At 34.4% G+C, this 15,054-nt stretch overlaps 2 protein-coding genes across 3 annotated transcripts; both read left to right on the top strand.

The window, feature by feature from the left end:
- The first annotated feature begins 644 nt into the window (after positions 1-644).
- On the top strand, positions 645-2,059 carry LOC139901577 (uncharacterized). Its single transcript, XM_071884272.1, has 2 exons — positions 645-1,335; positions 1,476-2,059. Exons 1-2 carry the CDS (start codon positions 645-647, stop codon positions 2,057-2,059), a joined length of 1,275 nt encoding a protein of 424 aa, XP_071740373.1.
- A 370-nt stretch (positions 2,060-2,429) lies between these two features.
- LOC139898000 (uncharacterized) lies at positions 2,430-3,666 on the top strand. 2 transcript variants are annotated; one of them, XM_071880712.1, is made up of 4 exons: positions 2,430-2,539; positions 2,844-3,172; positions 3,308-3,433; positions 3,540-3,666. In XM_071880712.1, exons 2-4 carry the CDS (start codon positions 2,999-3,001, stop codon positions 3,540-3,542), a joined length of 303 nt encoding a protein of 100 aa, XP_071736813.1. In that variant the 5' UTR covers positions 2,430-2,539; positions 2,844-2,998; the 3' UTR covers positions 3,543-3,666. The 2 variants fall into 2 exon arrangements, with proteins under 2 accessions (XP_071736813.1, XP_071736814.1); XM_071880713.1 differs by having other exon boundaries at positions 2,436-2,634.
- Positions 3,667-15,054: the final 11,388 nt, after the last annotated feature.

Below are 15,054 nucleotides of genomic sequence, written 5' to 3'. Positions count from 1 at the left end.
CTTTTAGAGAGAGAATATATATTTAATATTTTTATCGATGAATAACGATGTTATTGAAATTTCGTAAACTTTTGCAATTTTATTGTAAGCACTTGTAATGAGACGCATGACATGACTTTGAATTTTAACTATTTATTTACAGTATTATGTTATACGGAGTATTTGTCTTTTTATTCGAATCAACCCTTGATTTAAATTTAAATAATTGATTATATATAATAAACATACTAATTTGCGTAAAGGGCCCCACACATTTTACTCAATCCTTAGCCACCACATTACTTTTCTTACTGTTAGGTTGCTCCCAAAGGAAGCGTCCAGAGAACCGCCCAGGGCCGCGCCCTCCTAGGCGCCGATGGCAGCGGCTAGCCCAGGGGGCCGCCCTCGATCCCGTCCAGCTTTTCGTTCGCTGCTCCGCCTTTTTTGGTCATGTGTGAGGACGATCCAAATCTCTCCAACGGTCAAATTTTTGGCCGTTGGAGGTGAGTTTCTTTTTTTTATTTTTTCTTCTTCTTTTAAACTCTATATATTCACTCAAACTTCATACAATTTCATACACACTCATATTTCATACACACATACACTCATATTTCATCCAATATCAACAATTCTATCTCAAATTATCAAACACTATATATATTAATATGAATCCAAATAACCCAAATTCCGATCCGGATATGAATTTGGTATTAACGATCTTGAATACCACAAATAATCGAGCACTTGAAGATATCGCAAGTCTTGATCATCGTTTAGATGAGTTAAATGACGAAGAAGAAGTTGAACCCATTCCAAGGGCACCGAAAAGATATTTATATAGAGATCGTGAAGGCCGTGCAAGAGCTTTATGGAATGATTATTTTTTCGACAACTGTACGTTTCCCGATGATTATTTTCGTAGACGTTATCGAATGAGCAAACCTTTGTTTCTTCGGATATGTCAAGGTATAATGAATTTTTCTCAAACTCCGATTCCTGAGTATTTCTCATATTTTCATCAAAAACGTGATGCTTGTGGGCTACTAGGTTTTAATATTTTTCAAAAATTAACATCAGCCATACGTCAACTAGCGTATGCTGCGACAGCCGATCTTTTTGACGAGTATTTGCATATGGGTGAACAAACCGCATATGATTGTTTAAATAATTTTTGCAAATGTATTTTTCACTTGTACGCAACAGAGTATTTGAGAAAACCAACTGCACAAGATGTGCAACGTTTGACCACTAAACATGCTCAAATACATGGATTTCCGGGGATGTTAGGAAGCATCGATTGTATGCATTGGAGATGGAGAAATTGTCCGGCACGTTGGAAGGGTCATTACACACGAGGTGACCATGGTTACCCGTCAATTATGCTTGAAGCGGTAGCGTCTTATGATGGATGGTTTTGGCACCTTTCTTTGGTACCGCGGGATCAAATAATGATATCAATGTACTTAATCAATCTGATTTGTTTAACGACTTATTAGCCGGCGAGGCTCCACCGTGCACGTTTACGGTGAATGGGTGTACGTTTAATAAGGGTTATTATTTGGCGGATGGAATTTATCCGGAGTGGGCCACGCTAGTTAAGTCATTCAGAAATCCGATTGATCCAAAACAATCAAAGTTCAAAAGGTATCAAGAATCTGCAAGAAAAGATATTGAACGAGCATTTGAAATACTACAAGGTCGATGGACGATTGTGCAGCATCCGGCAAGACCATATTATATCCGAAAAATTAGAAGGATTATGTTAACATGTGTGATATTAAACAATATGATAACCGAGGACAACGGACGTGCATTTTGTGGACTTGAAGAGAATTATCGTCCGATTCGACGTGCAAGAGGAACATTCCAAGAAAGGGTTGACGCGCATATCCGGGCGGATGCGGATTTAAGAGATGTGGGCATTCATCGATTACTACGAGATATGCTAGTAGAACATGTTTATAGTCTTCCACCTAATTATCGAATTCGACATGATCCAACGAGAAATCCAAATAATCAAGATGAGGCGGGACCTTCACACGTTAACGACGACGAAGACGAAGACGAAGACGAAGAGTAGTTATTTTATGTAATTTTATTTTAAATTATATGTTTTAATTTTAATTATTTGTAATGTTTTTTTTATTTATTTAATGAAATTTTAGTTTTATGTTATTACATATTTATTGTTTATAATATATATAACTAAATTAATATTATTTGGAAATAATAAAAAATTAAAAATTAAAAAAAAAAAAGAAGGAAGGAGTGTCATGGTTGGGAGTGTTTAGTTCTGGGTTTAGTCCTGAGAAGGAAGTGAGAAAAAAGTGCTGATGTGGCGCTGATATGGCGCTGAGGACTAAGGTCAAGAAGTGTCTCCATTGGGAGCACTCTTATACTGTAGAGTTCTACTGTGCTACTGTAGCAACAGCTATTTTCCTTTTTTTTTTTACCTCTGCAACTTCTCCTATCACCGCATATTATCATCTAAATCCAAGTCCTTACGATTCGAACACACATTCTCTCGATCGTTCTTTCCTTGAGAAGAAGCAGAAACTCTGTCAGTCTCTATTTCTATCATCTTTACTGTAGATAATTAATTGATTGATTGTATTTCGTATGTAATTGAATCGAGGTTTTTGGTTTTAGATTAAGGTAATAGTTGAATATGTAAGGGTTTGACCTTCGATTTTTATAATCGTTGTAATAAGATGATTAACTAATATGTGTTTTCGTATGTGGAACTGATAACAAAATATGTCAAAACTTCTGTATATTTGGATGGTATTCTACTGTTGTTGATGCTGTAAAGTTAAATGTTTGGGTTGATTTTGACTTTAATTTGTATTAGTTCCCTTTTGTAGCTCTTTGCAGATCTGTTGGTTGATCCCCATCAATTATTGATGGCCACTGTTGCAGCTGCTTTGAAAGCAATTGGTAAAGTAGTACTATCAAATTCAATTCTGGAAAGTTTAGTGGTGATTTCTTAAAACAAAAATATGATGACTTTGAAAGTGAGATGAAACATTTTATTCAAGAAATTGGTGGATTGGATTTTGGTGAAGGTGTTAAGTTTGAACCTACAAAGCTTTTGCTTAAATTCAATAAAGACATCAAAGATGATAATAGTTTGGCTTTTGGAGATTCAAGAAAAGTGGTGAGATTTGGGTATAGAAAACCTCAGCTTGCTTTTGTGAGTATATTTTTTTAATAAATTTTGTTAATAGTTTTTATCTCTAAATTTACAGTAATATAAACATGAACTGAGGAAGCTTAATGGATGCGACTTGGAAACTAACAATTTTTATATTATGATCTTTTTAATCAGCCTCAAAGGAAACTGAATCTAATAGACACTGTTAAAGATATAGCTCGGCTTATTTTGGTTGACGAAGGAATATGCATACGACTTCTTCTTGCATTAAGTGAAGACTTTAAGCTTGACGTTGAAGCGGTATGTATCAATGTATGAATGTTAGTTTAGTACTCCGTACTTACTACTTAGTAACTACTGATTTATGGTTGCCGGAAGTTTTATTTTCAAGTTATGTGGTGTATAGTAGCTACCATTGTACCGAGGAAGTGTGTCGGCTAAAAGACATTATGGAGCTCTTTTTGGCAATAATGGGTTGAAGACCTATGATATCATAATGGTTTGTTGAAGAAGGTTTCATATATAGTTATAGCCATTTGCCTTAGAATCAGGTTGTATTGACCTCTTTATTTTTTCTTCTTGATATGTTACTTATAATGTGTGTAACACTTTTTGGAAGACTAAAACCACTCTGGGAAGTTTTTGGTCGGAGGTGGTAAAATGGTTAGGTGGGTAATGGAATAAAACAGTTTTGAGTCAAAACATGTTAACAATAAAATATTCATGGGACTTACGGATTTTGTACGTTACACAAGGTACTTTCTTGCTGCGACTTTGTGATATGAGAATATATAACTTGGTATTTTAGTCTGGTGCTGAGAACCAAGTCAAATGATGGAATTTAACCATGATGCCTTAAGGCTTCCGACTACCACATCTTCAGAAATACATGTATTACGTTACTTCAATCCTGGTTTTGTATCTCTGTCGTGGTGTATGTTTCGGATGAAATTCATTTGACCTTCGTTCTCGACACGCCAACAAGCTACAGATAAATTGTGTTTTTTATACGACTATATTTGAGTCTCTCTAAGGTTTGCTTTAATCGTTGGTTACACTTTTTTGTTATGTTCAATTTTTCATTCTTCACTTTCAGTGGTATACATAACACTGTGTTCAACTGATCATTTAATAGATGATATGGTTGAATGGTTCAATTATTCGTGTTCAATTGTTCAATAATTTATGTTCATGCTTTAGTTATGCTTTAATTTTCATTGGTTGATCATACTTTTCATTGGTTGATCATACTTCAATTTTAAAACACTTCATTCTTAGGTGATTGTTGAATTGTATAACAGGTCGATATGTTGATCTTCAGCCTATAATCACGTTATAATCAGTCATTCGAGAGTTTACAAAACCTTTGAAAATACTAAAACGTTTAAACAAACCGCCGCAACGCGCGGTAGGCACTTCTCTAGTTTAATTATAAATTTCGTAAAATCGCAAGAGTATACAATAATTTAAACTACTCCGTATTGATATAAGGCTAGTAAAAATAAGTAATTCATTATTCATGTAAGTTGACTTTTTTTATTATTGTGCAATAAAATCTTAAGCTTTTCCTTTTTACTACCGCGTACGACTAGAGTGCGCCATAATCAACACACAGCACGTTCATCGTATGTATGTATCCAAGCTATCTCAATTCAATGAAAGAGTCCATGGCAATTTAGACCATATTACACTTACCTTTCACCTAGTACCCCGGGTCAACCCATAACCAACCCTATATATAACTTCCATAATCCAACAACTTCCACATCAATAACATAGGCTACTCCTACATATCTTTGACCTCCTCATTTACATTGTTCTTAATTCTTACTAACAATGTCAAATACGATTAAAGTGCTCTTCGTGGTCTCCATTGTGATCACCATAATCGCGAACGAATCCATGGCGGCAAAACCATTTCCAAAGATGGTTAGTCGTTTTCTAGGTGAGACCGAGAACTCTAGACATGGAGCGGACCACTGCAAAAAAGACAACGAGATATGCTACATTTTAGAAGGAAAAAACTCGACGTGTTGCAACAACAAATGTATGGACTTGAGCGAGGATAAGCATAATTGTGGAGCGTGCAAGAACAAATGCAAGTTTACGAGCTCATGTTGTGGAGGGGAGTGTGTCAATTTGGCTTATGACAAGAGGAACTGTGGGTCGTGTGGGAACAAGTGCATGACCGATGGTTATTGCATTTACGGCCTGTGCAATTACGCTTAATTACCGTATTTACCTTTTACATGTTCGTAGCGATTCTCATTTTATCAACACCGATTCTTTGAGTGTAATTCGATGCTCATTTTCACCATGGAAATAGCCAGAGTTGTAGTTAAAACTTGTTTCGTGGATCACTGATATTTACAAATTAAATATCGTGTAACATATAGTATAAGGTATGTGTATATAATTTATTTAATGATTATATATTTTTTCTTAATTCGTGTATCCGATGTGCAATTTAATATAGCCCGTTACGTCATCGAATTTTATTACTCAGCAACTACTGATGTTAGACCTTACAAATGAAAAATTGATCAAATTATAACATCAAGTAGAACGTACAGAATTCAATAAGTTAAGTAGCTAACTCAGAGCATATCCAATCACAAATCAATCAAATTATAAAATTGCTAGTCCCACTAAAACTTCTCTGTTTTATGAAACTTTCATTTTTGAGATTGTTCTTGTTTTTTTGCATCAAAAGGAATTAGGATTATACGATAGCCTTGAACAGAAATATCATTTTAGCGGATGTAAATTTAAGCTTAGCAACAGGATAGTACTAGGACGACATAAGTTATAACACGGTTATCAGAGAAAAAAAAAACATCACTAGAAGTCTAGAACTATATCTTTGAGTCTCAAGAGAAATGCTCGATCAGAAACGATTAAGAAATAATCCGATTAGACGATTAGTGGAATACATGTAAAAATACTCCCGCTCTTAGGGTAAGTCTGAACATAAAAAAACCTTATCCGTTTACTCTTAGAATAAAAACCTAATCAATCTAGGTTTAAATAATGTATACATATAGTTAAAGTTATTGGGCCATGACTAGTTGTATAAACAGATAATAAATTATGGGGCTGACATGTACACAATTATTTTTTACATATACACAATCAAACATGCTTTAAATGTTGTACTGTACAATACTGTAAAGTATGTTTGATTATGTACATATAAAAAATAGTTGTCTACTATATATCAGTGGCAAAAAGTATTGACTTATTTATTGGAAACAACATAAACTAGAAGGGGAAGTGAAGTTAACAACACTACCAAACTCTGTCATTCATTCAGCAAGGATCTTTGATGTTCCAACACTCAAAGCAATAATAATAAAATCTATTAAGGAGTATATATTATTTCATATATAAATCATGCATCTAAATATTGTATGTACATTTGGCTGGTAAAAATGTCAATGCTAGAGTTGTCTGATCTCTTTTACAGCAAAACACGTAAGTTGACTTTTGAAGTAAATTCTGGAATTGGTAATAATGTTGTAAAAAAAAAGAAGTGTACATTAATCAAAACATCAATGATAAATTCACCGAAAACAAGGGTACAATCCACCTGTGTAAGCACTTGGTATCGGGTCGGGTTTAGGCCCTAGGTAATCTCAAACCCGAACCCAATTAGAAAAACCCGTCCCAAATCCGGACCCTAATCCGGACCCAAACCCTTCGGGCTCCCATTTAGTTATAACTAGCGGGTAAACGGGTTTCCCCACGAGTATTCGGGTCTCTATTTACTTACAAACTATTAGATAAAAGGGTTATTTCACGGGTATTCGAGTCTTTTTTCGGGTATACGGGCCGGGTAATCGGGTATACGTTCCGGGTAATCGGGTATACGAGCCGGAAAATCGGGTATACGGGTCAGGTAATCGGGTATACGGGCCGGGTAATCAGGTTTGTGTCTAAAACCATACCCAGACCCGGGCCCGCGAAAAAATTAAAACTATCCCTATACCCGACCCTAGACCCATTTACCCGGCCCGAACCCGGCCCAAAAATGTCGGGTTTCAGGTTTTCCCATCAGGTACGGGTTTTTTTTTGCCATCCCTAAGCACAACAGCTCAAAGATACATTAGGGGTAAAAACGTACACTTAAATATTGTATCAGCCCTTAGTTTAATTACTTTTACAAAAGCAAAATTTAAAATAGATAAAACTGTAAATGTTCAAGAATAGAATAGAATTCTACACTTTAAAGATTAAAATAGCAAGACTTTGTTGCTAAAGATTAAAATAGCAAGACTTTGTTGCTAAGTAGATTAGAATAAATAATGGAAGCGTAGAATAGAAATAATTTGAAGGTTGGTTATTTATTTCAACTCTTGATTACACTCCTATTTATAGGCTTACAAAAAGTGACTTACTTAACCTCTAAGAAATCTTAAGAGGTAAGTATCACGAATACCGATAATTTCTTAACAATTAAGAAAACTAAAATATCTAAGTATTCTTTATAGATAAGAATACTTAATAACTAAGAATACTTAATAATTAAGAAAACTTAATAGCTAAGAATACTTAATGACTAAGAATACTTAATAGCTAAGAAAACTAAATAGCTAAGTTTTCTTAGTAACTAAGTTTACATAACATAAGACAAATGTCTAATAACAATCTTAGATACACTAACACTCCTCCTTAAGATTGTTGTTGGACATCATAAGTCGAGTCTTCAATTGATCTAGCTTCATTCCCGTGAGAGTCTTTGTAAGCATATCTGCCAATTGATCATCAGAGGTGCAGTATTTCAGCTTGACTTCTCTATTCTTCTTGGCTTCTCGAATAGCATGATATTTGACATTGATGTGTTTTGTTCTTCCGTGTTGCACTGGATTCTCTGCTATAGCAATAGCAGACTTGTTATCACAATAGATGACCGTTGGACTTTCTTGAGTCAGATCCAAGTCGGACAACAACTTTCTTATCCAAACAGCATGATTCACAGCAGCCGTGATTGCAATATATTTTGCCTCTGCAGTAGATTGTGCGACAACACTTTGCTTCTTTGAGTTCCAGCAAAATGCACCTGAACCAAGATTGAAAACATAACCAGAAGTACTCTTCATATCATCAACACTTCCAGCCCAATCACTATCAGAATATCCTTCAAGTTTCACATCTTTGTTTCTCTCGAACATAATCCCCAGATCGAGAGAACATTTTAAGTATCTTAAGACTCTCCTGGCAGCTCCCAAGTGAGAACTAGTTGGTGAAGTCATAAACCTTGATAAGAAACTAGCTGCATAAGCTAAATCGGATCTTGAGATTGCCAAAGATAATAGACTCCCGATAATACTTCTGTATAGAGTTTGATCAGCTAGCTTATCTCCATCTTCTTTAGACAACTTGCAATTTAAAACAAGTGGTGATGTGACTGGTTTGCATGAAAACATGTTGAATCTCTTGAGCATTTTACTTGCATACTTTTTCTAAGAAATATAAACACCACTAGTTTGTTGATTAATTTTCATGCCAAGAAATAATGCACGAGTCCCAAATCTGACATTTCAAATTCAGATTTCATTTGTTTCTTGAACTCCTCAACAAGATTATCGTTGCTTCCGATCACTAGTAAATCATCAACATAAAGAGAGATAATCAGTACCTTCAGAATTTAATTGTTTCACATAAAGAGTTGACTCGTTTGGACTCCTCCTAAAATTATGATTTATCAAATGAGCATCAATCTTAGAATACCAAGCCCTTGGTGCTTGCTTTAGACCATAAAGTGCCTTATATAGTCTGTATACTTTATCTTCTTGACCGGCTACTTCAAAGCCTTGAGGTTGCTTTACATAAATCTCCTCCTCAAGTTCAGCATTCAAAAACGCAGATTTCACATCAAGATGATGAATTTTCAAATTGCGTTGAGCAGCTACAGCTAACAATAATTTGATCACGTCATGACGAGCAACTGGAGCGAAAGTCTCCCTAAAATCCACACCGGCAATTTGAGAATATCCTTTCGCTACTAACCTTGCTTTGTGTTTATGAACTGAACCATCAGGTTGAAACTTAGTTCTAAACACCCATTTGACACCTATTGCATTCTTACCCTTTGGCAAATCAACAAGCTTTCATGTTTCATTTTTCTTAATCATTTCAAGTTCTGCTTTCATGGCTTCTGATATTGCTCTAAACATACATATTATTCGACGCAATATCACTTATATTTCATAGGTTTTTACCATCTACAAAGACATTCAATGAGCATTTCACGAGAAAAATGATAAAAGTAGACAAGAGCTTGCTATTCGAAGAAACGACGATAAAACGATAGTTTTAACCAAATTTATATCAAGAAACGTTTATCCGAATGAAAGTACAAGATAATTGAAGAAAAGAGTTCAAATGAAAAGTGCCAAGTCAATTTAACGTCAACACGGGATCAACATAGAACAAACGAAAAAGAAAAATAAAGAAAACTGCCATTATCTCTTACGCGAATCGTGTAGAGTCACACGAAACGCGTAGTAATTTAGCCTTACGCGAATCGTGTGACCTCTACACGAAACGCGTAATGTTAGGCCGAATTTAATCATTCATCAGATAAGGGCGGCTGCTTTTTGGAGATAAAAACTAATTCTTTTAGAATTGAGATACAGCAATGAAGTCCATCAACTATCACCTACTACATCTTGTAGGCTTTAAATACGGAGTACTAGTTGAACATCAAAGTGTACAGAAAATATTAGAAAACAACACATACAACAATTACTATAGTTAAATATATTGTCATTTTATTACTCTGTAAAATTAGTTTCAATTATTTAGGGGGTATTGTTCGTGATTAAGGGTGTTATTGTACGCGTGAAAGGGGTGTTATTATTGTAATTTTCCTACCGTTTGAAGTTAATGAAAGTGAAGATATTTTAGTAAGTTTACTCTGTTAAAATTATCGTTGTTATTATGTTTGCATATCTATATTTTTATGTTTACCCTAGTGTAATGAATAGCTAAATTTCCCTAGTGTTTGCTTAAATGTAGAGCCCCTAGTGAAATGGATTGTTACCATTTGTAAAAGTTAAAAATGTAACTTTAGTATTTTTAATATTGAGCCTAGTTAAAAGAACCATTTTTATGTAATTAGGTATTTAACCCTTGCCACTTAATTTATTAAATTTAAATAACGAAAGTTGTTTTTATTTACATAAATTAAGCTTCAACATTAAAAATGATCTAGACGAATTTATGGATAAGTTATTAACACCAATTTAGAAATAAACTTCGGTGGTTTGGGTGATATCAATAAATTATATGACAATGAAATTATAAAAAGGGAAGCCGTTATAATTTGGGTATTGGCGAAAGTCAAAACTAGGCTAGGTCTCAATTTAAATACTTAAGGAATAGCAGCTATCTAAAAAGAATCCGATGAAAATTAGATTTTATTTAGTTAGTCTTAACCTTATATTTATTCGAAAGAAAAATATAAAGTTTATTACTAAAACATTTTAAATAGGGCGTAAACTCAAAACAATCCATGGACCTAGGGGTGACACATTTAAGTAAACACTCCTATTTATCCCATTATTATTTCTTGTAAACGTATTATTATCATTATTTACGAATTATTATTTTAAAATATAAAAACAATACATAAAAACATTTAAATCCGTAACAGACTGTTTGTCACAGTTTATATATCATACGCGAATCGTGTATGGTATACGCGAAACGCGTATGCCTGTAAATCAAACTGTACGATCAGAATCACACAATTCGCGTAGGTTTTAAATTATACGCGATACGCGTATAAATACGCGAAACGCGTATGTACAAGACACGGCTACAGTACCAGTTAGGGCAAAATTAGGGTTTTAGTTATTTTAATTATTATATTTAAGTTATTATTACATAATTTATATTACTTATTATAAAATACTTTAATACATGTTTTAACCTTATAATTAGTGTTAATTAAAAGTTTATAATTTATAATTAGTTTGTAATTAGTTAAATTACTATTCCTAATAATTTATATTAATATAATTAAAACTTGTCATTTAGTTAATTTAAATAAGTTTATATTATAATTACTCAAAACAAAATTCTAAACATATAGTTTTATTAAAAATTACTATTTTACTAATTACCATCTAGTAATATAATTAATGCATCATAATTAGCATAATTTCATTTAGTACCTTTTTAAGTTATTTATTGTAATCTTGTAATTTTATTTATGAAGTAAATTAGTTAAGTTATTTTCTGTTACTGTTATATTATAAATTCCTAATCCAAAACCCCCTTTAATTAAGTTTGACATCAAAGACTATTAAAAACCATTAAACACTCCATCTCCCTGTGGAACGAATCGGATTTACCAACAAACTAAACTACATGAATAGGACTAGTTGCCTATATATGTGTGAAATCAACCTGAATTCAATAAAATACCACATATACAATAAATCAATTCGTGTAACAAAACAACTCAAATCCGTTCATAAATAAAGGTTACGATCCAGCACATCAACTTTTTGGCGCCGCTGCCGGGGACTTGGCAGTTAAATAAATAGATAATTTTTCTGATTCGTAGTAGTAGTTGGATTTGTACGTGGACCGGGTTGTTGGATCACCAATTTTATTGGTCAATAGAAGGATCCTACCCCTCTGCTGCATCTTTTGGCTATTCGAAACGTGGGCAAAATCAGAAGGAAAATCTGTTTGTTTAAGGGTTTTTATCATTGTTTTTATGTTATTCGATACTCTCGAGGAAATTCATTTCCAAGAAAGTTCAAAGTTTTTGAATAAATCCTTTAATTCTTTGTACAATTTCCCAAATTGTATGATCCGTTCAATCCTAAACTCGTTAAACTTAATCCGGAACCTCAAAGAATTAATAAAGGACAAAAACAACAAAAAGAAATAGGAAGTACTAGTAATTTTAAAACACCGAAAAACACTAAAAAGAGAAACAAATAGGTAACCCTAGATAAACCTTTAGTGAAGTGATCTCATAATAGAAATTAATGTATGAACTTACGTTCCTCCAACGCTGAATTAACTCCTTCACATCCTGAACCCGAAAGAAAATTCCACGAACGCTTAAGATCTCAAGAAGTATAATCTCTTGCTAAAAATTTAGAGTCACTTTTCTTAGAATCCGACTCTGAACCAATAATTCAACCAATCATAGAGCCGATTATTAAAGAAGAAGAAGAAATGGCTGATACAAATCAAACGATGGAAGCATTAATGAAGGCCACAAGAAAAGGTCAAGGCCACGCAATCATCCAACCCACGATGAGTGATGGCTTTGAAATAAAAGGTCAATTTTTACACATGGTAACTAATACATGTCAATTCGGTGGAGCCCCAAATGAGGATGCTAACGAGCATCTTCGTAAGTTTGTAAGCATTTGCAAGCTTTTCAAAATCAAAGATGTCACCGATGAAGTTGCATGTTTAAAAATCTTTCCATGGTCCTTAAAAGATGATGCAAGAGATTGGCTAGACTCATTACCAGAAGCTTATATTGAAAACTGGAATGATATGATGGATAAATTTTTGTCAGAATTCTTTCCTGCTTTAAAAGCAGCAAAATTACAAAGTGACATAAATCACTTTAAACAAAAGCCTAATGAAACTCTTTATGAAGCTTGGACCCGATTCAATAAAATGCTTCGAATATGTCCTCAACACGGGTTGAATACATTCCAAAAGGTCCAAATATTCTATAAAGGAGTCAATGTGGCAACTAGAAAAGATATAGATGTTGCAGCCGGAGGTTCGATCATGAAGAAAACACCTGAAGACGCTCACACAATCATTGCTGATTTAGCTTCCCATTCCCATAATTGGCATCAAGAAATAGAATTCTCTAGATCATCAAATGTTGCTAGTATTGAAAGCAATGATGAAATTGCTTCTTTAAAAGTTCAAATAGCAAATCAAGCACGGCAAATCGAGAAAGTAACCAAGGAAATGCATGCTATCAGAGTAGGATGTGAACTGTGCCAAGGTCCCCCATCTTACTAGAGATTGTGATCAAAGTACAATGGAAGAGCAAGCAAATTTCTTAGGTTACTTACAAAAAGGTGAAATGAACTTCAGTGATTTTCCAGCTATAGAAGCAAACAACCGAAAATATCCTCCTATAAACAGCTATCAAGTAGGAGGACCTTCAGGATCAAATAATAATAACTATCAAAATAATAATAACTATCAAGGAGGAAATCCAGGTTACCAAAATAACCTGAATTTCCCAAATCAAAATCAAAGAAATCCGCCACCAGGCTATAATAACCGAAATCAACCTCAACGAAATTATCAAAATAATTTCCAACACAATCAGCCACAACCACTAGCACTTATGCAACCACAACCATTAGCAATTATGCAACCTCAACCTGAGAGGAAATCTGGTTTAGAAGATCTCTTAAGAGATTTTATGGTTAAGCACGAGCAAAATGCAGAGCTCCAAACTCAGCAAATCCGAAATCAACAAGCCACAATACAAAACTTAGAAAGGAATGTTGGAAGGATATCACAGTTACTATCAGAGAGACCACCAGGTACTCTCCCCTCAAATACTCAAGTGAATCCCAACAACCCCCAAACAAGGAACGAGCATGTAAATGCTATAACTACTAGAAGTGGTTTAACTACTAAACCGGAGACTCTTAAGTCCCCGGAAGTTCCTTTATGTCCTTCTGTTTTACAAATTCCGGTTGATGAAAATGAGCAAGTTGACAAAGAACAAGAGAAAGATGATCCACCTGAGGTCATACCAAAGAAAAGTGAAGAACCAACAGTAAAGGTGCATAAGGAACCTATTCCATACCCAAAAGCATTAAAAAAGGACAGACTCGCAAGGCGATATGAGAAATTTGCGGACATGATTAAGCAAATTAGCATTAACATGCCACTCGCGGAGGTTCTTAGGGATATGCCCAATTACGGGAAGTTTTTAAAGGATCTCATATCCTCGAAGGGTAAATACCACGACGTTTCTGCCACATTCCTCCATGAGGAATGTTCGGCCATCTTAAAGAAACAAAATGTACCTCCAAAATTAGGAGACCCTGGTAGTTTTATCATACCATGTATGATGGGTGATTCGGTGGTGTACGATGCACTAGCCGACCTAGGTGCAAGTGTTAACTTAATGCCTTACTCGTTATATTTAAAACTTGACTTAGGAGACTTAAAACCAACCCGAATGGGTATTCGATTAGCAAACCAATCATTTGATACTCCCATAGGTATAGCCGAGGATATACTTGTAAAAGTTGGCTCACTTATCTTTCCCGTCGACTTTGTTATTCTAGAAATGCAAGAGGACACAAAAGTTCCTATCATTTTAGGACGTCCTTTCCTAAACACTGCAGATGCTATCATTAATGTCCAAAAAGAACAATTGAGTCTAAGTGTGGGAAACGAGAGAATAATTTGTCACATTGACAAAGCCATGAAAAGACCCACTTCTACCGATGACTCTTGTTTTCAAATTGATGTTATAGATCTTTGTGTCGAGAATGAATTGAAGGAGCTACTTGAAATTGATATCCCGGGGTTAGCCCCGGTAAGTGAGAATGAATACTTCAATATTGATAAAGATTTTGATGAGTTGATGAAGGTGGTCACGGATGACGAGACCATAATAGAAGAAATTCCCATGGAAGAGGAATCGTTTGAGGAAATCAAAAATGAAGATAGATTTCGTATAAAAAATTCCTTAGAAGAACCACCCGTACTAGAGCTTAAAGAACTACCCAAACACTTGGAGTATGCTTATCTCGAAGGTACATCTAAATTACCAGTAATTATTGCTTCACATCTTTCAGATAATGAGAAGGATAAGCTAATTTCTGTATTAAAAACCCATAAAAAGGCTATAGCCTGGAAAACAACCGACATTCCGGGAATAAACCCGTCTTATT

This window comes from Rutidosis leptorrhynchoides, chromosome 3, assembly GCF_046630445.1.
Source record: "Rutidosis leptorrhynchoides isolate AG116_Rl617_1_P2 chromosome 3, CSIRO_AGI_Rlap_v1, whole genome shotgun sequence".
Lineage (NCBI taxonomy): Eukaryota > Viridiplantae > Streptophyta > Magnoliopsida > Asterales > Asteraceae > Rutidosis > Rutidosis leptorrhynchoides.
This window is presented reverse-complemented; position numbering and strand designations above follow the sequence as displayed.

Excerpts from the sequence above, each read along its gene's own strand:
- LOC139901577 (XM_071884272.1), top strand. The coding sequence starts at position 645 with ATGAATCCAAATAACCCAAATTCCGATCCGGATATGAATTTGGTATTA. Across the intron at positions 1,336-1,475 it reads GAAGGGTCATTACACACGAG|CCGGCGAGGCTCCACCGTGC; the intron begins GTGACCATGGTT and ends ACGACTTATTAG.
- LOC139898000 (XM_071880712.1), top strand. The coding sequence starts at position 2,999 with ATGAAACATTTTATTCAAGAAATTGGTGGATTGGATTTTGGTGAAGGT. Across the intron at positions 3,173-3,307 it reads GAAAACCTCAGCTTGCTTTT|CCTCAAAGGAAACTGAATCT; the intron begins GTGAGTATATTT and ends CTTTTTAATCAG.